The 24,061-nt window shown below is 43.6% G+C and overlaps 1 protein-coding gene across 16 annotated transcripts in view; it reads right to left on the bottom strand.

Annotated features, from left to right (window-relative positions):
• Positions 1-24,061, bottom strand: part of TTLL5 (tubulin tyrosine ligase like 5) — a 252,574-nt gene that overhangs the window by 146,377 nt on the left and 82,136 nt on the right. For 14 of the 16 annotated variants that reach the window (XM_028505833.2, XM_028505835.2, XM_028505834.2 and 11 more), the window contains 9 exons: positions 19,926-20,083; positions 18,693-18,999; positions 14,067-14,187; positions 11,277-11,423; positions 10,076-10,179; positions 6,959-7,086; positions 4,231-4,314; positions 3,254-3,655; positions 1,453-1,640 (listed from right to left, as the gene is read on the bottom strand). In XM_028505833.2, coding sequence (XP_028361634.1) covers positions 1,453-1,640; positions 3,254-3,655; positions 4,231-4,314; positions 6,959-7,086; positions 10,076-10,179; positions 11,277-11,423; positions 14,067-14,187; positions 18,693-18,999; positions 19,926-20,083 — 1,639 coding nt within the window. The remainder of the gene's footprint in view (positions 1-1,452; positions 1,641-3,253; positions 3,656-4,230; positions 4,315-6,958; positions 7,087-10,075; positions 10,180-11,276; positions 11,424-14,066; positions 14,188-18,692; positions 19,000-19,925; positions 20,084-24,061) is intronic. The other 2 variants (XM_028505839.2, XM_036012395.1) reach the window with 1 other exon arrangement.

Below are 24,061 nucleotides of genomic sequence, written 5' to 3'. Positions count from 1 at the left end.
CGAGACCGAAGGACTGGTGAGAGATGACTCTGCAGTTAGACTGCGACCACCTTAGATTCCCACAGGATCAGGATCCTGTCATTCTGCAAGGTTTGCAATCCACCAAACGACAGAAGTTGAAAATATGTAAATACCAATATTAGCTGTGTATTTTACCACAGTTGCAAAGAAAAAAATTTTAATGTCTTGGTGTTTCTAGCCACTCATTTATAAACTGGATCCATACTGTAGTCACCCAGTGAAAAAAGTATAGCAGATCACTGGCCCTCTCCCTTCCTCACAGCCACGTGACACTTCAAAATTCCTCGCCATTCCATTATGGTCATGATATTCTATTCCCTCTTCCCACCAGCCCATCACTCAAGTCCAACTATCCAACTCCCTTCAGTTCTCAACACTGCCCTTAAAGGACTCTCCGCTTCCTGTTTCACATTAGGCCTCCTCACCTACTCCCTTCAAACTACTTGGGATTTGAAAAAGAAAATCACATTCTCCCACACAAGGTGAGAAAGCTAAGGCTCCTAAATTTCATACAGAGAAGAAGGGCACCACCAGGGAGCAGTGTGTTGCCCGCACTGAATACGTGCTTAAAATAATTTTCAACTTCACTTTTTTCTATATTTCATATCATTACAGAGTTGTCACAATGTAAGGAATTTGACACAAGAGATACAACAAAAGATAACCATGGGGTTAAGTTATAATCACTTCTTTGGAAGACGTCGATGCCATTTTGCTTTAAGGAAAAGGAGAAGATACGGCTTCTACTTCCAGTTAAATACCATGGGGATCATCAGCGAGAAGGACAAGAAGAACCCCAAAGTTATTGAAAGTTTCATCCACCTCATTGTGTTGTAAGCCTGTTATCATCTATCTAACTTAAAGCTAAAATCCAGCTTGCTGGATGACCTTACTACGTCATTTCTTTCAGCGTCAGTTTTCCCCATCTGTAAAAGGGGAGGATGACACATGCTGGATAGGGCTGTACCACAATGCTTCATCCATACAACATCCTAAGATCATGAGACTCATGAGACAAAAGATGGTACAGCAAAAAAAGAAAAGAGAGAGAAAGTAAAAAGGTAATACTATGGCATTCTGGTTAGAATTTTATAAGATTAGAATTCACTCGAAAATTTTACCAGGAAAAGAAGTTATTTTTACAGATCCTTTAAAAGTTCCTTTACAGCTGATCGCTCAAGGTGGTTTGTCCACGAGCTGAGTATATCAGAGCCAACAGCAGACTTAACTTGTAACACCTGTAACAGAAACTCCTCTCCTCTCCAGCTGAAGAGGAGCGCTTTCATTCTTTGGCTCCAAACCAGCTACCATCCTCATTCACCAGGCACCAGTATATGGAAATTGGCAAAGACGGGGAAGAAAGGATGGAGCCCCCTGTCGTTTGCCTTGTCCCGGGCCCACGGGGCCCGCCGGCGCGCGAGCCGCCCGTACCTGCTGGGTGAGGAGACTGATGTGAGTGGAGGGCGAGTACTGCCTCGCCGCCTGCTTCTCGGCCAGCCGCTGGAGCTCGGCTGTCACCATGCTCTGGTTGTACCGCCTGCTGTACGAGGAAACATCTTCTCCTTCCTTCTGCATTTTGGCTACTCCTGCATGCTGCTTGTTTGGATGGCCTGACCCTGCTAAAAAAAAAAAAAGAGAGAGACAGAGAGAGAAAAGTTTTTTCTCACATTAAAAAAAAAAAAAAGTCTGGAAAAATTTAGCATGATGACAGAGAAATCTCAGCCAGATTACTTTACTGAATCCTAAGGATCTCTGATAACATTAAGAACAACAAACTATCTTCCAATGCTAACAAAAATAAAAAGAAATTCTTACTATACCCTAAAAACTTTTCCTACTGCCGAATTGTTACATGCATTTATTAACGTGTTTTTCTCACTACGAGAGCTTCACACACACACAAAAATGTCATCCTGTGTAGTGGAAAATACCCAACCCTAGAATCTACTAATTGAACAATAACATAGCCTTGAAACTCATCAAAATTCCTGTTTCTCTTTGTTGTGACTGTACTTCTCAGCAGCCTGAGGCATCCACTGTCAAACCGCCCACCACCCTTCTACCAAAGCTCTGATATCAGAGTTCCAGGATTTTTGAGCACTGAAATTCTAGGAAAAAAGAAATTATCTGACATAAAATCACGGCTCATACTTTTTCTGTGCTAAAAGTCACACATCTTATTGAAAAAACTTTAAAAATCCAAGTAAGAGGAAACACTATAGTATGTTTCCTCCCTGTCTTATTAATGCTGCTGTAACTGTGACCGTTCTGTGTATACAACTTGGTGACACTAAAATAATCTCTACTTTTTCATGTTTATTATGTGATACAAAGTAGCATTTATAACAGATGAATAAGTTCTAAAGCATATTAAAATGAACACCTGTGAACTTATTTCCCAACTCAAGAGCCACATTACCAAATAACACGCATGAGACAATGTAAAGACAACCAATAGAATGGGAAAAAATCCTTCTAATATGTAACTGACAAGGGACTTGTATCTAGAATATATACAAAGAACACTTACAACTCAGCAACAAAAAGACAAATATTCCAATTTAAAAATGGGTAAAGGATCTGAATACACATTTATCCTAAGAAGATATGCAGACAACCAATAAGCACATGCAAAGGTGCCCAACATCGTCAGTCGCTAGGGAAACGCAAATGATAACCACAAAAACGAGACACTACTTCACATCCACCGGGATGGGTAACATGAAAAATATAGACCATAGTAAGTGTTGGCAACGATGTGGAGAAATTGGAACCTTCACATACTGCTGGTGGTAAAACAGTATAATCTCTTTGGAAAACAGTTTGGAAGTTCCTCAAAAAGAGGAACTATAAATTAACCATATTACCCCTTCTCTAAAAAGAAATAAAATCTTAATAAAAAAAAAGACCCTGGCTGGCATAGCTCAGTGGATTGAGTGCAGGCAGTGAACCAAAGTGTCGCAGGTTCGATTCCCAGTCAGGGTACATGCCCAGGTTGCAGGCCATGACCCCCAGCAACCGCACATTGATGTTTCTCTCTCTCTCTCTTTCTCCCTCCCTTCCCTCTCTAGAAATAAATAAATAAAATCTTTTAAAAATTTTTTAAAAAAAGAACAATGCCATGTGTCCCTTTACCTTTCAAAAGAAAAGGCAAAGGGAAAAGATGCCATTCTTTTCGCACTGGGGCTGGGAGGAGCTGACGCTGCAGACTGCCTTTCCCTTGCGCACTCACCTGCCTTCGCTGAAGAGGGCCGAGCCAGTTTCTGGCTATAGATGTGCGCAGCACTTTGGAACGAGGAAAAGGGGCCAATGGTGTAACTGCCTGACCGACAGCGTGGCAGGCCAGCGGGGCTGGGTGCGTTCTGCGTCCCAGGGTGTATGGAGGGCGCAGTACTGTCAGGAACTCTGTTCAGTAAAATTGTTGGCTGGTGAGGCATGCTGGGGATGGCGGGAGGAATCTGAGATAAGGAAGCATGGTGGCCAGGCCCTGGGGAGAGGTCAGGGGTTGTAATAACAGATGACAAATGGGTGTTGGGAATCTTCTGTGGAAGAGTAGCAGCAGGACCAGAAAGAGGAGCAGAGGGAGAATTGGCATAGACTAATTTAGCCTCTTTTTCTGCTGAAGTGGTAAATCCTATTAAAAAAACAAAGCAAAACAAAAAAAAAACCCCACATCATTTTAAGAAAAACTGACATGTAATCACAATAAAGCATGAAGTAAACATTTTTAAACATCAAAATAATCTTAAGAAACAAATCATGAAAAATACAGACTTTAAATGAGTATTCATTACAAATTTAATGAATTTTGCCTACGGAGACAATCTGGCAGCAGAAATAGTTTATTTATTTTTAGTCCTTTCTTAAAGCTGGAGCTGGGGCTAAGCCCAGTAACCAGAGCGGGAGTTTCCCGAATGTGAGGGCATCGGACAAAGTTTCTGGCAGAGACAGCAAACACCCTTCCCTCTGCTTCTCACCCTTCTAGAAAAGTGCTCAGGATTTCTAAACATTAAAGTGAGAAACTCCTTGGAAGGAAAACAGGTTGTCAGTAGGTAAGGAGAAATTCTCAGGGAAAAGGAAGAACAAAGAAAAGGAACTTCTTAGAGTAACGTCTCCTGCTCTAGAACCATTTAGTATCTGAGGACATTTTCTTTTTCTCTTAAGGATTTATCAGTGAGCAGCAAGACTACGCAGTTCGAAGTCACTCACGAGATAATTTATCAGAGTGAATTTCTGGTGCCTGCTGCAGTTTGGGCTGCTTTATTTTCACTTCCTCCATCGTCTCGGGGTGATCTGAAAGAGAAGGTAGAGACTGCTCTTATGCTCTCCTACTAATCAACTGCTAGGGCACCACCTCACATCATTTTGTTTCCAAAATATAACACAACTAGTAATCAATCCCAGGAAGCACTGCTGATCCCGGCACACCTTCTAAGGATGGCCAGACCCGCTGCCCGGTTGAGTGGGCAACCACCCACATGATTCCCAACTATCCCCAACCCCAGCTCCTGCTAACTGAACCAGGGAAAGACATTTAAACCCAGGGCAGCCATCCATCGGCTGCCGACAAGCTAGGACATGCCTAGAAAAGAAGTAAGGGCAGTCCAACCCCTCTGCCAAGAATTCAGACTACGGGAATAAGAGACCAAGGTGGTTGGCGGTACCCACTGGAGCCAAGAAGTCGTAATATGTATGGAGCAGAGCAACTATCAAGAGGTAGAAAGAACAGCCCCAGTATTTGCTGGCATTACACTCAGAGATTACAATTCAATAGCTCTGTATCTTCAAGGAAACTCCTCGGTTTTACTTCAGTAAGCTGAGTGTGTTTACCTGAGATGGTTTGATTAGTGTATTCAACAACAGAATCACTCTAATAAAAAAAAATTAGTTTTTTTTTCTACCACAGAATTCTGAAAAAGGACAGCCAGAACTAATCATACACTTAGGGAAATATTCCATAATCTTTCTCAAGGGTGAGGCTCACAGAGAAACTTAAAGGCCATTTCACAGACGGCCTTTCGGAATGAAAGAATGAGGACACAGGAATTCTCTCTGTCGCTGTCAGCCCTGGTCACAGTGTCACACATTCATGTGCTCGTGTGTGAAATGAGTCTGGGTACTATCAAATGTCATAACGCTGTTTCCTCGGGTGAGGCCTTCCTTTTGCCCCTCCAGCTATCCTTGCGAGGTATAGACAGGTACCGATCTCAACACACGAACCCCGGAATTTCCAAGGACCCATTTATACAAATAGGAGCTGCCAGTCCATTCTGCTGGGGCTTCCACATTCCTGCCAGGGAAGAAGTTATAAATTGAATTCCAACCGAGGCCCTCGTCTACCTGGGTTAACACACTGTCCTCTACCCCAACCTCATCATAAGAACTCCTCAATGTCCCTTCCCTAGCACTCCCCAACCCTCTTCCTGTAGTCACCCGACTTCACCTGCGAGGCAGTAAGTGTTATGAAGGCAAGGACTGTGACAGCCCTGGTCACTGCATACCTCCTCCTATCACAGTGTCTGACACACAACGCCTCCTCCTATCACAGTGTCTGACACACAACGCCTCCTCCTATCACAGTGTCTGACACACAACACCTCCTCCTATCACAGTGTCTGACACACACCGCCTCCTCCTATCACAGTGTCTGACACACAACGCCTCTTCCTATCACAGTGTCTGACACACAACACCTCCTCCTATCACAGTGTCTGACACACACCGCCTCCTCCTATCACAGGGCCTGACTCACAGCAAGTGCTCAGTAGAAATGTTTAGGAGCGAATGAACAGATGAATGAACCAGCTTCAAGACGTAGATCAGTTACAAAAGCTCACGGTGGTGACTGAACTCAGAAGGACTTCTAGTAAGGGAGTAAGTCAATTACACAGTGAGCTAAACATGCGTTTGTGGAGTAGCCTCCGGGCCTAAAAAGTCTTTTAAAAACCTTAACACCATTTTGGGGGGAAACAAACTCCCATTTCAAAAGGCCAATTATCCTACCCATTTCCATATTAGACCGTGGTGGCCTTAGGAGAAGGAAAAAAGTCTCCATCTTTGAATCTGGTGTTTAGTTTCTTACCAAAATTAGGTTATTAATTACCTATGGCTTTTACTTCCATCTAGATTTTAAATGAATCTCACATAGGAAGCACAGAGCTGTGTTTATAACACAATATCACTGCTGTTTTTGGATCACATGACCTGACAGATACTTTGGTCTACATCAATTCCAAAATCCCCAATCACGGTGTCCCCCAGCCCTGAGAACTTTTAGAAACGTGTGGAAACAGTCTGGGTTCTCACAAGGACTGAAGAAAGCTAACGGAATTTAGGGAGCGGGACTAAGGATATTCAACAGCCCACCAGGTGTGGAACGGTCCTGCACAGCAAAGATCGTCCTGCCCCCATCGCCACTGCTGAGGAGCTAGAGGAAGCAAAAAAACTTAACGGAAGTGAGATCTCATTAGGAGAGGCAGAAGGACGGAGTAAGAGCACACGACGTGAGTCAGGCAGGCGAAGGCTCAGACTCCTGTCCCACAGCCCGGTGAAGGGCGCCCCTAAGCAAGTGAGTCCCATTCGGCTTCTGTTTTCTCATCTGTAAAGAATTTTACAACAGCGCCTACACCACATGATTTTTGGAGGTAAAGGAAATAAGGTCATGTCCGACAGATAGTAATGAATGTTCACTAAATGTTGGCTATTAATGTCTTGAAAAGCTCTCTATTAATTATCACTAAAAAAATCAGATCATGTCCCTCTTCTGCCTTTAGTACAAAGATGTAAAGCCTCCTTATCCCCCTCCCCCGACACGGTTGAGATTCCGCCACCTGGGAGGCTACTAGGGCTCGGCCAGCACATTATTTACTTGGCTGTTGTGTGCATCTCATTTTTTCACTCGTTTTTCTTATTTTTATTAATTAACCAACATACTTACCACCCTTTGCCCCGCTATCAGAACAATTGTTGCTGTTTTTAACAGTTTTTGAGTGAGTCCCCAGGAAGACACTTGCAGACTTGTTTTTTTGGGTATAAAAGGTCAACACTTCCTCCAGCTCAGCCTCACTGAAATGAGGAGAGAAAGCATGGTCAGAACAGGAAGCTGTTCTGGAAAATCTATCTACCAGATTTTATTACGGAAATGGAATAAGCTGGAGAATGGGAAAATGAAAAGCACAAGCTGAAACCCCCTATTAGTAGACAGCTAAATACAACAGAAGTAAAGCGATCTAAACATTTGAAGTATAAGGCTTGATTCATTCCATAGTGAATTTTCTAGATCTGCACTGTCCAATATGGTGGCCACTAGTTATATGTGACTATTAAAAATTTAAAGGAATTACAATTAAATAAATTTAAAGACCCTTTTCCTCACTTACACAACGAGCCACATTCCAAGTAATCAGTAGCTATAACACAGAAAGTTCCATTGTCAGCCATGTTCTAGATCAGGGTCAACAAACTGCAGACTGCGGGCCAAACCTGGCCCGCAGCCTGGTTTTATATGGCTCCCAGCTAAGAACAGCTTTTGTATTTTTAAAGAATATGCTATAAAGCCCTGGCTGCTGTGGCTCAGTGGATTGAGCACTGGCCTGTAAACCAAAGGGTCATGGGTTCAATTCCCAGTCAGGGCACATGCCTGGGTTGCAGGCTGGGTCCCCCGTGGGGGGTGCGTGAGAGGCAACCACACATGGGTATTTCTCTCCCTCTCTTTCCCTCTCTCTAAAAATATATAAATAAAATCTTATAAAGAAGGAACATGCTATAAAGATGACATGCAGCCTACAGTCTGAGTATTTCTCACATGGCCCTTTACAGTCTGCCCACCTCACTTCCAGGTAACTGAAGTACAGTCACTGGCGGAGCCACTTGCCACTTGGTGCATGTCAGCGAACAGGAGACCCACCAGCGCGACCACGGAAGAGCTCCCTGACCATCTGTTCCATAAAGCAGGATGAACTACATGGTCTCTCGGTCGCTTCAAGTATTGAAATTACATGCACTTCATGAGTATCCACAAAATGGAAAGTATAAGGAATAGATGAAGGCCCATAAGATTCTCCTAGTGCACACACTACGCATGGATTTTGTAACATCTAGAGCAGCCTCTCAGTGGCGTTTTGCATTTCTTCCCCTGGAGCCTGGCTATGTTCCAGATAAGCAGCCTTCAAATAAGCACAATGTTCCTGCATTGTTACAAAGAAACTACATCCCATCTTCAGCACATGCTATAATGACAACCTAGGAAACAGCATCTATGAGTTTCAGGGCCAACCCCAAGGCCTCCAAAGTAGCAAAGTGTCACAAGGTAAGGACCTCAAGTGACTACTGAAGGCATGAAGCTGAGGCTGCGAACAGGCAACTGCCTCTGCCCGTCAGTGTTTTCCTTGGCCCTTCACACTACAGGGGAAGGCTGAGCTTGGTCAAAATACAAGCTGCTGTGTGCCCCGTCTTACCCTCCTGATTTATGTTTCCCAGCCTGACTCCTGCAGGGCCTCAAACTCCCCGGCCCTGACAAAGGCATCCGTGTGCCCCCAAACGCGATAAAAGAACAGATGTTACCACCTCTTCCCAACAATCAACATTTAACCTACAACCCGTAGTAAATATACTTTGTCTTCAAATCTGTGTCCAAGTTGAGAGTATATATAATTCATTGTTAGTCCTGAGTTAGGCCTGGAAGGGGAATGCATATCACATTTTCAAAAGTTGCTTTTTCTTTTTAAAAAATATTTTTGGGAATTTTAAGATCCCTTAAAAGGAACTAGAAACTAGTCTTTTTACTTTAAAAGAACCAGTTTCTGAATATAATTTAGTTTTTTTTCTATTCTATATTTTTATAGTGTTGATGTGAGAAACTCTTTCTTGCTTTGTTTCTATACCTGCTTTATCGATCATATTACTCAAGACCCAAGAATGTCAACAAAATGACTACATGACTGTGAACTCCTAAAAAATGATGTGCTGTCCGCTGTGTGTTTAAGCACATGATACTGAGGCTACACTGGGTCTACGCAAGGCACTGAACACAGATCATCTTGTGTTGGTGACTGGTAAACCACCATCTGATTCAACTTCACAAATCAACTGGGAGTTGATTTTTCTTTCCTTCTTTAAATATTTTATTTATTTTGAGAGAGAAGGGACGGGGGGGGGGGCAGATAAAGGGAGAGAAACATGGACGTGCGAGGAAAATGTCAAAACCTCCTCTCCCACACCCACAACTGGGAACCTGGCCTTTGACCCAGGCACGTGCCCTAGACTGGGAATCGAACCGGTGACCCTTTGGTTTACAGGCCAGCACCCACTCCACTGAGCCACACCAGCATGGCAGAAGTTGAGTTTTCTACTGCTTTTCTCCTTCACTGTGAGTTTGATGGTTGAAAACGAATGAATGGGTTATCCTTTATTTTTGTGGTTTTTATAAGTCTGTTTTACACAAAGGCTTTTAAGTACAAATCATACCCAATTTAAAATCAAATAACCTTTGCTACCTCCTCCTTTGGAAACATACTGTAAATGGACAAAATGGCCTGCTGATTTATGTCAAGGTAGAGAGCCAAATGCTGAAATTTTCAATCCCAAAAGGCTAACCCTAAGCATGAAGGATTTGTTCTATTTTATATAAATTAGGCGTAACCCTCACAGTGCTGAGAAATGGCCAATTCCTCAACCCACTTAACATAGGCAAAATTTGGTCATCCCTCTGCTCCAGTAGGCCAGGGACAAGTTCAGATCCAGTCAACACTAGGAGGCTCTAACTTCAACTTTCCAAAGGGCTCTCTCGGCACTTTGAGTGATGTGTACTTTGAAGCCTGTCTAGAAACAGAGCCCAGATGCCCAGCAGCCGTGTTTTGATAACTGAAACCATGACAACAGCAACATAACTGGCCGAGACACGAAGAGGCCAAGCCTAAGGGACTCTTTTTTTCCCCCCTCCTTACAGTGATTTTACTCACACCCACGTGTTAGAAACAAGAGGATACTGGGAATTCAATGGGACAGTGTGGAAGATGGAAAAAGATAGTTTTTATTCTTCAAGAATGTCTTCTACCTTGCTTGTCTGATGAACTTCTGAAAATTTTCCACGTTCACCCCATCTTCCTCTTCTTCCTCAAGTTTCTTCTTCGATTTCTTTTCAGCCATTTGTTCCGTTTCCTACCCAGGCCCCAACCCCCACAGAAAAACAAGATAAAACTGACTCCTGATTACTGCATACTTCATCATCTGGTTTCACAGCCTTAGGTTAACTATGTTCGGAGTAAAGAGATCTAATTCTTCCCTGTACTTCTGCCACCTATAAATTTGATATATTGCTTCTGCCATTATTTCATGAAACCCTGTGAAGTTTCCAAATAAAAGTTTCAGAATTGTTATCACATTTTTGCTTTGTACCCACATTGCCCACTGAGAAAAGGGCTTCTTACAGTACTTTAGCAATGTCTATGGTGACACTTGCAGCTTTAACAATATGACAACAGACTGTATTTTGTTACAATTAGGGAGAAGACATGTCTTCAAAGATCTTCTATACCAGCACCCAAAGTGAATAAATTCATCACTGATACAAGACACACCAAAATTCTCGACAGATCTGGAATAAATCGTGGCTATGGATTTGGTTGTGCTAATGTTCTACTAACCATTTCATGCATCTTTTAAAAAGTCATTTAAATTTCCAGGCCTCGGCTTTCTCTTCTGCAAAATGATCATACATTTTATGAGCAAAAAAAAAAAAGATATTTCTAAAGCATTCTGAGACCCTTGGATAAAAGATGCCTTGCAAAATACTTGAACCAAATAGTATATTTCCTGGGCTTCATTGCAAAATGATGTCACTGATTAAAATGTTCTAGAGAACAAAGCATTGTTCTCTTTCAGGAAAGAAGGTTGCCATTATATTAAATCTACAGTTCAAATTAGCTCTCCAGTAATCAATTCACCACTGTCTCCAGGCACAACGACGGCGGTGCGAAATCACACAGCCCAGGGGTCACCTCAGGCGCCACGGCGCTGGAAAGGAACATGCCTTTTGATAAGAGTTAACTACGGCCACTGGGGCTTTCAGAAGTAACAACTTAGTCGTGTTTTAGCCCAGCTGGGTCCGATTCCCTGTGACAGTCACGCACAAGGGATGATGACATTAGGGAAGAGAAGTTAGACGAGGGCCTCTCCACCCAGGGGGACAGAGGTGCTAGCCTGTTTCTGACCATGTGTGACAGTCTGAAGCAAAGACTAACAGAGGGACCACCGACCTTGTTGTACACAATGATAAAGTCACCTAGTTGGTGGGCCAGGATTCTTCTGCGTTCCAGAAGTGCCAGCTGTCGACTGGGCAGCACCATCCTCAGGGAGTTCTGGAGGTTGCTTGACGCTCGCTTGAGGAAACGAACCACTAGCTCCTACAGATTAAAAGTCATCGGGGGGGAAAAAAGCAGGGATGGTGTTGGCCACAGGAGACAAGCTATCGAGAAATTATACAACAGAGATGTGAGAAGATGCAAAATACGCATTTCAACAAATAAGACTCAGAACAAATAGGTGAGGGGTAGGAAGGATACAGGAAGACATGAAACAGAAGAAATGCATTCTCTTCCCTCATAAGCTGGCACTCAGAAAGTCAGAATCAGTAACTATGCAACAAAGTAACAGCTGTAAAACTGACATCATTCCTATGCAAATAGTATTACAATAACTGGAGTGCAGATTTCACTTCCAACAGGGTGATCCGAGAAAGCTATTCAGGGAAACAGCACTCAAAGATAAGAAGTGGAAACAAAAACCACCGGAGCAGACGAAATACCGAAGGTAAGAGAATAGAGAAAGAATACAGAAATAGTCGTGGTTATCGATAAGAGGAGGAAAAATCAGAAAAATAAAACAAAAACCACAAACACCACCCCCCCCACACACACACACTCCCATGGCAGAAACATCAGAAATGCAGAAAGAACTCCAAGAGAAAATAGTGTCACAGAAGTTGAGGGAGGAAAGGGTCCCATGTCCAAAGCTTCCAGGACGTTGGAGCTGAAAAGGACCGTGACCAAGATAAGGCCCTGGGTCCGGCCAGTAGGAGATAATTTCAACAGAATACTTTTAGTAGAGAGAGAAAAAAAAATAGAAGCAGTCAAGAGTTGTGTGGACAGTGAAAAGCACAGGCGAAGAGTAGAAACTACTGACTTAAAGAGTGTGCTGACAAAGGGAAAGGAAGTACTGCTGCCGTGCTTGAAGGGTGGTATTTTTTTCTTCCCCAAGGGTAAGGGAGCCTTTGGAATTAAGGATTGGCAAACAGGGCACAGTGGGAGGTCGCGGTGGGGAAGAGTGGATGCATCCCCCTTGAGATAGGACAAAGAATTTTGAAATTTGAATACACACCAATCGGGTCATTCATAACATCACAAACTCTTCAAAGGAAGCTTTTGCAAAGCCACAGGCCTTAAATATAGTTGTTCCCTCCCTCCTCTGTGGAACACAATAAACTTGGCTTAAGATGACAGATGTTGGGACCCTATAGGGATGTGCTTTCTGTGGGTTACGTGATAAAGAATCTCCAACCCTAACCGGGACCCGAGAAGCAATTCTACACCTGCCTTCCACATAAACAAGACCACTGCCACAATCCTCAGGGAATGGGGTAGGGTTGCTCTCTGGATATGTTTTCAAAATAAATGCACAGAACTGCTATTAAGTTTTGCAGGGATGATCCTAAATATTCTCGTAAAAGGCTCCACAGAAATCCTGTGTGGATTCCAAGCCAACAGTTGAGTGGTTATTCTCTTCTGAGCTATTTTTTTCTTCTTGAATTTGATGTTGGTTCATTGTCTTTTGGTGCCAAATTACTCCAGTATAAGGAAATGGCCTCATGACTAGAGGGTTGGATTTCATAGTTCTACTCTGCTCTCTTTACTATAGGGTGGTTTAAGCTGTTATATTAAAACATTATTTTTTCACAGTGGAGCAGACAAACTGACTCTCAGAAAGGCAGTTTCAATTTTCCACTTGGAAAGGGCAGAGCCGCGTTTCCCACTGACGGCTGAAGGGTTATTCACAACACACGAGGTTTATCTCTGGGCTGCGCTGGCTCCTTTAAATCCCCGAGTTGTTTTCTGGGAGAGCCATCATGTTTTTATTAGAAGCCTGGCACACTGTATGCCCCGTGCATGTGGAGAACTGGAAACAACAGGAGGGACACCGCTTAATTGGACAAAGGACACAGCTTTCTCAGACTTCAAGGTCCCTCTCTTGTTGGTGGCAGACCCCTGTGGTCAGAAACGCTGGGGAAGGGCGGTGGCTCCTCCCCCAAGCACTGGCCTTACCAAAGAAACTGAAGTTCCTGTCGTTCTGATCCAGAAGGAAAAGCCCTGCTAGAATATTAAATTCTAGGCATGTCCAAAGGACTGATACACAGTAAAAATTATTACACAAGTCTGTTTCCAGTAATCTAAGAATTTTATAAAGTTACAACTAGCAAAGAAAAAATGTTAAGATGGAGAATGTTACGCTCTCAGAGGTCCTGTGATAAAGTGTTGACTTTCACGGAGCTAACGCCACACTTCAGGACTGAAAAATAAATGTCTTATGACTCATGGAAACAACACAAGAGCAAATAATGGACAATTAGAACATGTGAGTTCAAGTCCTAGTCTCACCACTCCCAAGCCGCGGGACAACGGGCGCCTTATTTCCCCTTCCTGGGTCTTTGTTTCCTCGCCTGTGAAATGGGGATGGTAGTGCCTCCTTCACAGAGTTAATGAACCCTAAGTTTGCTTGAGAAAGGATTCTAACTGTTATTCTTTTCCAGGGCTTTCCTGACATCTAATGAGCAATCAACCAACATTTCTGGAATAAAATGCACTGATGCCCTCAATGCACAGGCTGATGAACACGGCTCCGGAACAAAGACTCGCTGCGCGTTACAGTGAGACAAATCTGTGGACTAGACTGTGCAATCATTTCTCTACCCGAAGACTCTATTGTTCTTTACCCTCGTAGAAAAAGGGAAAGGAACAGGGAAAGGAAAAAGATCCCAACAAGAAGAGCCTCACCATCTGTTCATCTTCTTTGGCAGCCCAACTGGCACTGAACGTCTGACCTCCACTGTCTTTCATCAGGCGAGTCTGGACGTGCTGGAGATAGGCGGAGAACGCGATTCGGGCCTGCACTTTGCTATGGAAATCCAAAACAACGCACAGTTAGGAGACCGGACGGCAAGCCTGCTACATGTGTGCTCGCCTCTCTGAAAGCGGCCTTTGAGGACACTCCTGTTGGGATGGCTAAGAAAAATAAAGCCCCTCAATCACACAGTCACTGAGTAAAGAAAGATTCCTTTTCGACAGTACATGAGATTTTGTTTTCTATTGAAGGAACCAGAAATGGAGAATCCTATTCATTTTCTCATCATTTCCATGGGAGGAAATCAAACAAGAACAGAAAAATTAGGTTTCCTACCCTTATATAGCTCTTTGAACTTTTTAAAAAACTTTCTTGGGGGAATGAGCAGGAAAAGTATTGAACCTTCACAAGAGCCTCTGTAATAACGTAGAAAAGTCCTTCTGCCTTGGAGGCCCTTAAGAACATACTTATCAGTTAGTGCAAAAGTATGGCTTTTGCTATGGCAACTAATATTTCTGGTGTGCAAAAGCCTCCAAAGCAGGAAATAGATAAATCCTACAAAGGAGCTTTTGAGACCAAGTTTTAAGGTCATGCTTTTCTCAACTAGAAGACAGGAATGGCTGCAGCCCAGAACAAATGAGCGAGGTCCAGCAGAGTTTGGCATAGGCAGGCCAGGACGAGCCCAGATGTTCACTGGGAAAAAGAAACCCTCACATGTACAAAAAGGCACTTTGGTGACCCCAGCGGAGAGCCCACCTGACTCCCGATTGGCGGTCTGCGCAGGAAATAAGGGAACGTGATGCACCAGAGTGTGGAGGACGTGAGTGCCAGAGACACTGACGGTCTGCGCTTCAGCTGCTAATTGTAGCAGCTCTGTTTTGTTTCAGGAGAGGTTCTGGTTACTTCAGCTGATCGGCTTTCTGATACTCTCGCCAGAATTACATCAGCGAAGATCGGGGCCCAACACAAACTCTGTTTACAACCCTCACACATGCAATCGCTGAATGCTCTCTGCTCGCTGACCCTCCATGGTTAGGACGAATGGCCCGTCCGGAGTAAGCTGGAAATCCCAAGAGGGTCTGGGTCTAGCTCCCCTGTGTGTGTTGGAGGGACTGGAGCGGAGGGGAGGCAGGTTGGGGAGGAGATCTGCTTCTGGGAGTTTAATACCAAAGATCTGCAGAGCATGAAATATAAGTAAGGCTACACCTTCGTTATTAATAGGAATAGCCTCTGGGAGGACAATGCCATGTTGGAAAATCAATTTACATTTCCAAATGTTTCTCAACAAGGACAACAATTATATTCTCATTCACCTGGGGGCCATATGCCACTTTCCCTTCCACCATTCCCATAAGCTCCGCCTCCACAACACATTCCTTTCAAGTCAAAATAAATGAAAAAGATTCTCAACTTTGGTCAAGGAATTCACCTGCAGTATAATGAGCTAGCAATGGCCCGTGTCAGACACCTCCAAATGCAGCAGAATGAATGCCCAGGTCCACTGACTAGCCCTTTAATACTAACACACGAAGGTCTCTGGACATGGGAATTATTGCGTGGAAGTTAAGATTTCAATCATTATTTTGCTGCAAATCGCTGTTGATAATCAAATGAACAAGTACTGAGTTTTCTGCCCTTGTTAAAGAGATCCCTGGGGCGTTGATCCTGAGTTTGTCCCTCAGGATTAGAAGGCATTAGAGACATTGGTCAGCTAGTCATTTGAAACAAACACCCCCCTACCCCCCAAAAGGAGAGAATAAAAACCACGATGATTTATACCAAAAAAAAAAAATCTCCCGTTTTTTAAAGAACAGAAGCCTATGTGGGTCCTCAGTACACAAACTACACGACAAGAGGCCTGGGGCCTGGAGTCTTGAGTCCCTGCCATGGAGCTTCTCCAGAATCCCAGTAGCCACCGAGATGCCTCACGGAATGATGGGCAACTCCAAGGAATAGTCTGAAAACCACTAATTTATATTAACACACCCTGCAATTACAACAGTTTACTCACAGAAAGTGAGATCCATAAGATTTATGAAGAAATAATTTATATCCATGACAGCTAAGCAGAATGTTATTTCTGGAAAGGGCCTCAGAATATAGTCCAGTGGTTTTGAAATGTTCTATTTCAATTCCATGGAGTCTTTTTTTCCCCTCCAGAAAGCACCACTTTGAAAAACACTGGTCTGATCCCGCTCGCTCTTTGGCCTCACAGAAACGGAAACTGAGGCACAGAGAAGCTCCCTGAGTGGTCCACAGTCACGGCCAGCTGCTCAGCAGCACTAAAAAGCCAGGGCCCAGGTCTCCTGACTGAGTTCAGTGTGCTCTTTACTAAGGAAACCCTTCTCATGCTCCGCAGCACTGCTCCAAACCGTAACTGCTCCCCACTCCCGGAATCCCACTACCACCCTCCACTGACCTCCAACTGGGAAAATCAAAGCTGTCACACACGAATACCTAAACTTCCTTCCCCTGTGACTTCAAACCACCGTACTCGTCCCACGGGGCTTGCTTTCTGACTTACAGAAAGAGATGACCCTCCACTAGCCTCTTTCCACCTGCCTTTGGAACCCTTCTCTATCGATACAGCCATTTCTGCAGCTCTAACCCTCTTCCCATCAAATCCTTCCCCTAGTCTATAAATAAGTTCCACATTCCCTACCTGTTAAAAAAAAAAGTCTTTCTCTTGGCTTGCTCTGTTCTATGTATTCTCACCTTTCTTTTGCTGCCAAGTCTTCTGAAAAAGTTCACACTTGCTTTCTTATTTCCCCAACTCACAACTTCTCTTCTAACCACTATGCCCACCTGTCGTCATAAATGCAGGCTTCTCTTTCCACGCTGCACCCTAGCGTGGGCTCAGGCACTCTGGAGCTGCGACTCCTGTGGCTATCGCTGCACTACGCCTTCCCAGTTCGACGCCCACGTCTCTGCCACGCCCTGTCTCTTCACCCTGTTCAACACTGGTGTTCCCCGGGAACCAACTCTCCTCCTTCCTTCCTTGACGACGCGTACTGACCTAGAGCGAAGTGGACGAGCACACCCACTCTGAAGTTGTTTTCAACTATCGACTACTCAGTCCTGCTCCACTCTGACCTTCGAAGCTCTGTTTTCACCCATCTGCTCCGTATCTTCATCCCAGAGCACTTTCACCTCGCGGTGTCCCAAAGGAGACAGCATCTCCATCGTCAAGCTAACTAATTCTTATGCTCCTTACACTGAGTGAAGTTGCCAAATTTGGAAAAGTCTCTCTAGAGGTCTTAAACCTGCAGAGACCAAGCCCTGACTATTTTCACTTGCAAATTTCATTACGCCCACCCCATTCTCCCCATTCCTACAGCCACAGCTCAGGTCAGAGACCTCACCTTCGTGGCTCTGGACCACGGCAGCAACCCCTGAGCTTCCCGCTCCGCCTTCAGCTGTCCTCTCCCCAGTCACCACCCCATAGTGCAATCAATTTACTTTCCCAATCAGGATCTGACCACGTCATTCGTCTGCTTAAAAATTGCCCATCTAGAAAATAAAAGTCCAGGCTCCTCCTGGAGCCCTTTATTAGCACATGACACCCAAGCTTTAGTCTCATGTCTTACCGTGCCCTTCCCGCCACATCGCTCCACTGCCCTAACCTAGCTCTCAGACCCGTCAGGCTCGTTACAGTTTCAGGGCTCGTACATTTGCTGCTCTGTCTGGAATATTCTGCCCCCTGATAATCACATGACTTACCTTCTTCTCACCATTCAGGGCCCACCCTGAAGGTTACCTCTTCATGTCCCAACACCAATCTAAAGGAACCATCTGCCCAGTATTACATTCTAACACTGTGCCCTGTTTTACTGTCTTCATAGCACTTGTTACTGCCTGAAATCGCTCTGCTTCTTTCCTCACTGCCAGTCTGCGCCCCCCCCAGAGGAAGTTCCACGAGCCTGTCTCGGTCTCCACTGTGGTACTTACTGTACAGCCCAGCACAGCTCCTGGCACAGAGCGGCTGCTCAGTAAATGCCCGATGAGGGACTGGATGAACGGCTGTGCTGTCACACCCCCGTGCCTTTGTTTCCTCCAAGGGCGCTCCCACACTGAGCTGGTACCTCCCGAACCTCCTGAAATCCCACTCACCATGCCAAGCCTGGTTCAAATACTGCTTCCTCCCTGATGGCTCTCTAGCCTTCCCAAGCAAGACCAGTCAGTCCTCCTTCTGTGTCCTAAGAGGACTTTGTCCACACTGGGGTCATAGCCGCCATTCCTGAAGTGTCCCCATACTAAACCACAAGCTGCTTGAGCTCCTCGTCTCAGTCCCCCTGTGCTCTTGGTGACAGACACCAAACCCCAACACGTACTCCTCCAGCCAGCGAGGCCTGGGTTTGCATCACAGCTCTACACCTGGGACAAGTCAACTCTCCAAGACTCGGCTTCCCTAATAAAAATATACAATCGCAGGCGTCCCTTCCCAGGACTGCTGTGAGTGAGAAATGGAAAGTGGCTGTACAGCCACCAGCACAGTGGCTGGTACACAGTACAAGGTGGCAGTTACCAATGTTACTATTATAATTGCAAAAGGTACATACCTAAGATTGCCATTATCTTGCAGAATCTGTATCAGGTTAAATTTTGGTTCTGGCTCCTGAGGCTCAATCTTGCAGCATTGTTCACCTTTATTAGTCCATTCAGGAACTTTCGAGGCTTTTTTTTTGGGTGAATTTTCTACCATAATGGTCAGTGAGGATGTGTATTTGGCTTGATTTTCTCCAAGGGACCCTGCAAACTCCTCCTGGGAAGCTTCCTGTTCTTCATCTTCATTGTCCAGTGCAACTTCTTCCTCCTCTTCACTGTCTGTCTCAGTTTTAACATTCATTTCAGCTGGTTGGGTAATCACTAAATGCGAAGAATCACTAATGTTGCTGAAAAAAGGATTAAATTTTCCTCTCTCCCAATACCTTCCTTTTATCTTTTTAATAAAAACCCATACCTAAATCAGACCACACATAACACACAGAAATAAGGGCATACACATGTCACTCTCCAATCTTATGTACTCTAAAGACCTAGTGACCATCTTCATCACAGCTGATGTTTCTCATCATCATACCAGTGGCGCTCTCACACCTTAAGGCAAAAAACATCTCAGTATCCTCTAGAATGTGCCAGAGATTTTTAGAGGGCACTTTTCATGAATGTATAAAGAGCAAGGGAATATCCTTCTCTACTGTGTTTATTCATCATCCTTCTCCTTCACTGCTTTGCAAGGTCTGTGAGAACAAGGGCCAAATACTTATTGACCAGTGACACCCCAGTGACCAGTGTGACTGACAGCGGTGCTCAGCGAATGAAGGGCGGAGGACAAGAAAGTCAGCCAGGTAGTCCATGGCAAACACATAGAGGGGAGTTTGGAGAAAAAATAAATTTACCTTCATCTGTTTGTGTTTAAAATATTTACAACACTCACCGATGTCAAAGAATAAACTGGACTTAATACCTAATCATGAAAAATCCGAACAATAATGCTCAGGATTCGATTAAACTTCAGCCAATGCTATTTCTAAAGCATCAGGCATTATATGATGCTGAAATACAAGCAAAAGCCACAATGTGCGTGCTTTGGATATTCAATACAAATATTATAGAATGGAAGGTTTAAGATTTATAATCCTTTTGATTTTCAGTTTCAGAGATGAAGGAATATAAAAAAAAATCAAGGACATGTGGTCAGGGAGGTTCTGGTTCATCGAGTATTAAGAAGATGATTAAATCAGATGGCAGGGCCCAGGTCCTGGACTCCAGGGACAGTCCCCTGCACGTACCTGGGTACTTCGGCCTCGCTGCCCTTGGCTTCCCATTCCGTCGCCTACGCTTCCGCACCTCCAAAGACAAGAGCTTCCTCTCATAGAGAGCAGCGTGCAGCTTGGCTTTTGAATTCATACTCTCTACCTTCAGTTCCGGCGCTCCATCTGTAGTTGTCCTATGGGGAAAAAAAAAAAAAAAAAAAACAAACTCAGAAAGTCCTCCCCTGTATTCCAAGATTAAGCTTGACAGACATCTGTGATAATGACAGACTGGGCATGCACGCTAGGTAACCTAGCGAATTCTAAAAGGTTTGATGGATGAATCGAAATACTGGAATCTACATTAAAACTTCACTAATGGCCTGTCTGAATGTGTTAAATGTTCTGAACCAAAATATATCTGAAGACAACATTTAAGTATTAAGAATTCAGTAATTCCAACTATTTATTGCAGAGATCACAAAGTGCTACCCAATACCTTATACTTTAAAAATGACTGAGCGATGCTGGTAACATTTTAATTCTCAGGCTAGGTTGTGGCTAGAGGTGTTATTTTATTGCTATTCATTATACCTTAGAATTATACAAATATTCTTTTGAAGGTACATCATTTGATGAACACAGCAGAGGTGGAGACCAGGGGAGGAGGGGCTGATCACCTGTGAACATGCTAGCACGGGCTGACTGAGACTCACAGGGCAAGTGTCTTAGTAAAACGTCACCAGGACCTTGGGACGCACCACGTCTCAACCATTCCACCATGAGGAACTCCTCCCTCGGAAGCTACTTGGTCACAGGAATAGATGGGGAGAAGTGGCAGGGACCCTTCAGGTGTTGAGTGCAGGTCAGGAGTCAGTCGGAGGCACAGGCAAGGGCCGGTGGCAGGTGCAGGACAAGGCCATGTTCAATCGCCGCACGAATGGGAAGTGGGACGGGGAGCGGGGTGGCAGCAGCTATGTCAGGCATTCAAGTAAATCGTGAACTACAGGAGTGACGGCCATCGGGTCCAATCCACACAAGGACCGGACAAGTACAAGGCAGCAGAGGTAACTGGGTAACCAGAGGGATTGAGGGTGCTCGGTCGTTGGGCCAGAAAAGCAGCTAGTGTCTGCAAATAGGCAGCTTTGAACTCTCCCTCCCGAACTTCCTAGAAATCAAAGTATATTCCCTTTGAGGTCCAGCAATCATCCTCATTTTTCTGGAAGTTTTCAGTCTCTGAGTTCAATGAAAAGGTTGTCTCTTTTGGTCTACTTAGGATGTTTAGGGATTTCTGGGTGGGCGAACAGAATAGTACGTAAATCTTTTGGAGGCCTTCTCGCCAGAGCAGGAAATTGGGTCCAGAACAGGGAAGACCCTGACACCAGGGCCAGAAATGGGAAGCAAATTAATGAACGTCAGAAACATTTCAAAATCAGCTTATGACAGTCCCCATAACTGAACTCTGCCCCTACCTTCTCTCACATATACATACAGAGTTGTGACAATAGATCTTTTAGTCAATCAAGTAACAAGGAAAATAAAACAAATCTGATACTTTAAAGTAATAACCATAAGCTTCTAAGAAACCCTGAAGAGACACATAAACCCTAACTAGCACAAGGGAAGGAGGCAGGAAATGCTGGGGAAAATGTGAATCTGATCAACAGAAGGGCCTGTCTTGTTGATCACTGAGTACTAATATTTTCAGATTAATAAACAGCTGAATTCCCTGCAAATAAGTTGTAATACCTTATAGCTACATCCTCATTTTATTTTGTCAACTATCATAAAAATATTTAAATGAACAGAAAAGTGTAAAAATCATACAGTGAATACCCATTTTTACCCACTGCCTAGTTCCCACGATGAATATTTTACTGCATTTGCTTCATCAAATGTATATACAATCTCCCATTCTTCTATCCACCCACCAACCCATCTAATTTTTAAAGCATTTCAAGGTTGGACATAGACATCAGTGCATTTCACTCCTAGGCACTTCAACATGCCTATCATCACGTAGAGTTCTATGTTTGTTTTGAGTTTGGGGGCATTTTTGGTGAGCTAGAAACTATACACAGTGAAATACCCAAAATATTAAATTTCCAGCTGCTGAGTGATGACAGATGCCACTACCGTCCCCTCAGAGTGTCTCGTGGCCCTTCCCAGTCTATCCCTGTCACACTCCCAAAGAAACCCACTGTTTGAACGGTCTCTGCCACCTACTTAGGTGGTGTGCCTGCTCTAGAACCTCATGACAGTGAAATCACACAGTAGGAACTCTGGTGTGTAAGCCTCCTTCCATACAGCACGGTTTTGAGATTCATCCATGTTGTAGGCATCCCTGTTGGTTGGTCCCTTTCGATTCCTGAGGATTAGTCTGTTGTATGAGTAATTCACAGCTCTCCCACTCTCCCGTTGCTAGACATTAGGTTGTTTCCAGTTTTGGAATATTACAAATGAAGTGGCTGTAAACATTTCTGTGCAGTTATTTTGTGGTTACATTTTTCACTTCTCCTGGGTCAAGATCTCCAAGTGAAATTTTCCAGGCTTTCTAACACACAGCCAGACTCTCTCTACAGTGCTCGTTCCAGTTGATATTGCCAATGACAGTCCATAAGAGTCCCACTGGCCCTACAGCCTCACCATTTAATGTGGTCAGTCATTCCTCCACCACCACGTTTACTGAGGTATAATTCACAAATAAAATTGTAAGACAGTTAAAATGTACAACGATGATTTGATACAATTTTACCCATTCTGCTGGGTGTTCAGTGATAGCTCAGGACTGAATCTGCAATTCTCTGATAACGAATGAGGTTACTAAGCACACTCTCACGGGCACAGGGCTAGTCCTGGGTCTTCCTTTCGACCGCCGGCCTGGGCATTTTCTTAACAGTATCTTATGATAAACAAAAGTTTTAATTTTGAGAAAATTGAGCTTATCATTTTTTTCCTTATTTTGTTTGTTGCTTTCTGTGTCATGTCTAAAAACTTCTGCCAAACCCAAAGTCACAGGTATTTTCCTTAAGAAGTTTTAGAGTAAAAGCTTTTGTGTTTCTGTCTGAATCATCTCTAATTTTTGAGAGGCAGGGGCTGAATTTCATGTTTAAAACTATCGGCCCCGTTTGTTCAAGTTTCCTTTCCCCACTGGTTTGCTTTAAGCCTTTGGTTTAAAAGTTAAATGACCATATAGATATTAGCCTATTTCTGAGTTCTTTATTCTGTTCCAATGATCAATGTGCCACAGTTCTGATCACTATTGCATTACAGAATTTCTGTAAGTCAGATACTCCAAGTCTTTTCCAAGGTTACCTTGCAGATTCTAAGTTCTTTCATTTCCAGGTAAATAGAAAAAAAAGTCAGTCAATTTCTACCAAAAAAAAAAAAATCCACTAAACTAATAATTGGGACTGCACTGGATCTTTAGACTAATTTGGAGAGAATGGATATTCTCCAATATTCTTAATATTTACAATATTAAGCCTCTTCACTTGTTTAGATCTTTTTAAATCTCTTCCAATATATTTAGTAGCTTTTACTGGATAAATATATGTTGTTAAATTTATCCCTAAGAATTTTATATTTTAAAATGCTATTATACATAGAATTTTAAACTTCACTTTTCAATTATTTATTGCTAGTATATCAAATTTTTTTTAGTACACTGGCCTTGTATCCCAAGACCTTGCTGAGCATGGCTGTGTGTGCTGATACTCTGTGGCTACCTCGGGACTTCTACTGACCTGACCATGCCACCCAAGGACACAGACACTTAACTTCCTCCTTTCCCATGTACAAGCCTTTTATTTCTTTTTCTGCTTTATTATACTGCTTAGGACCTCTAGTACCAAAGAAGTATGTGTGGTGAGAGTAGACATCTTATTACTATTCAGAGGGGGAGAGTCTTCAATATTTCACCATTCAGTAATGTTAGAAATAGTTTTTTTCATAGAAAGCCTTTGTCAGATTAAAAAAGTCCCCTTCTGTTCTGATTTGCTAAGAGTTTTTCTCAGAAATGCATTAGATTTCATCAGATGCTTCTCTCTCCCTCTGTCTTTCTTTCTGCAGCTAATAAAATGATCATCTGGGTTTTTTCCTTTATTTAATATGATACATGATACTGACTAATCAAATGTCAAACTAACCTTGTATTGCTCAAAAAAACTCACTTT

This window comes from Phyllostomus discolor, chromosome 1 (genome assembly GCF_004126475.2).
Source record: "Phyllostomus discolor isolate MPI-MPIP mPhyDis1 chromosome 1, mPhyDis1.pri.v3, whole genome shotgun sequence".
In the NCBI taxonomy this organism is placed as follows: Eukaryota; Metazoa; Chordata; class Mammalia; order Chiroptera; family Phyllostomidae; genus Phyllostomus; species Phyllostomus discolor.
The sequence above is the reverse complement of the archived record's forward strand: the minus strand, read 5'-3'. Positions and strand labels throughout refer to the sequence as shown.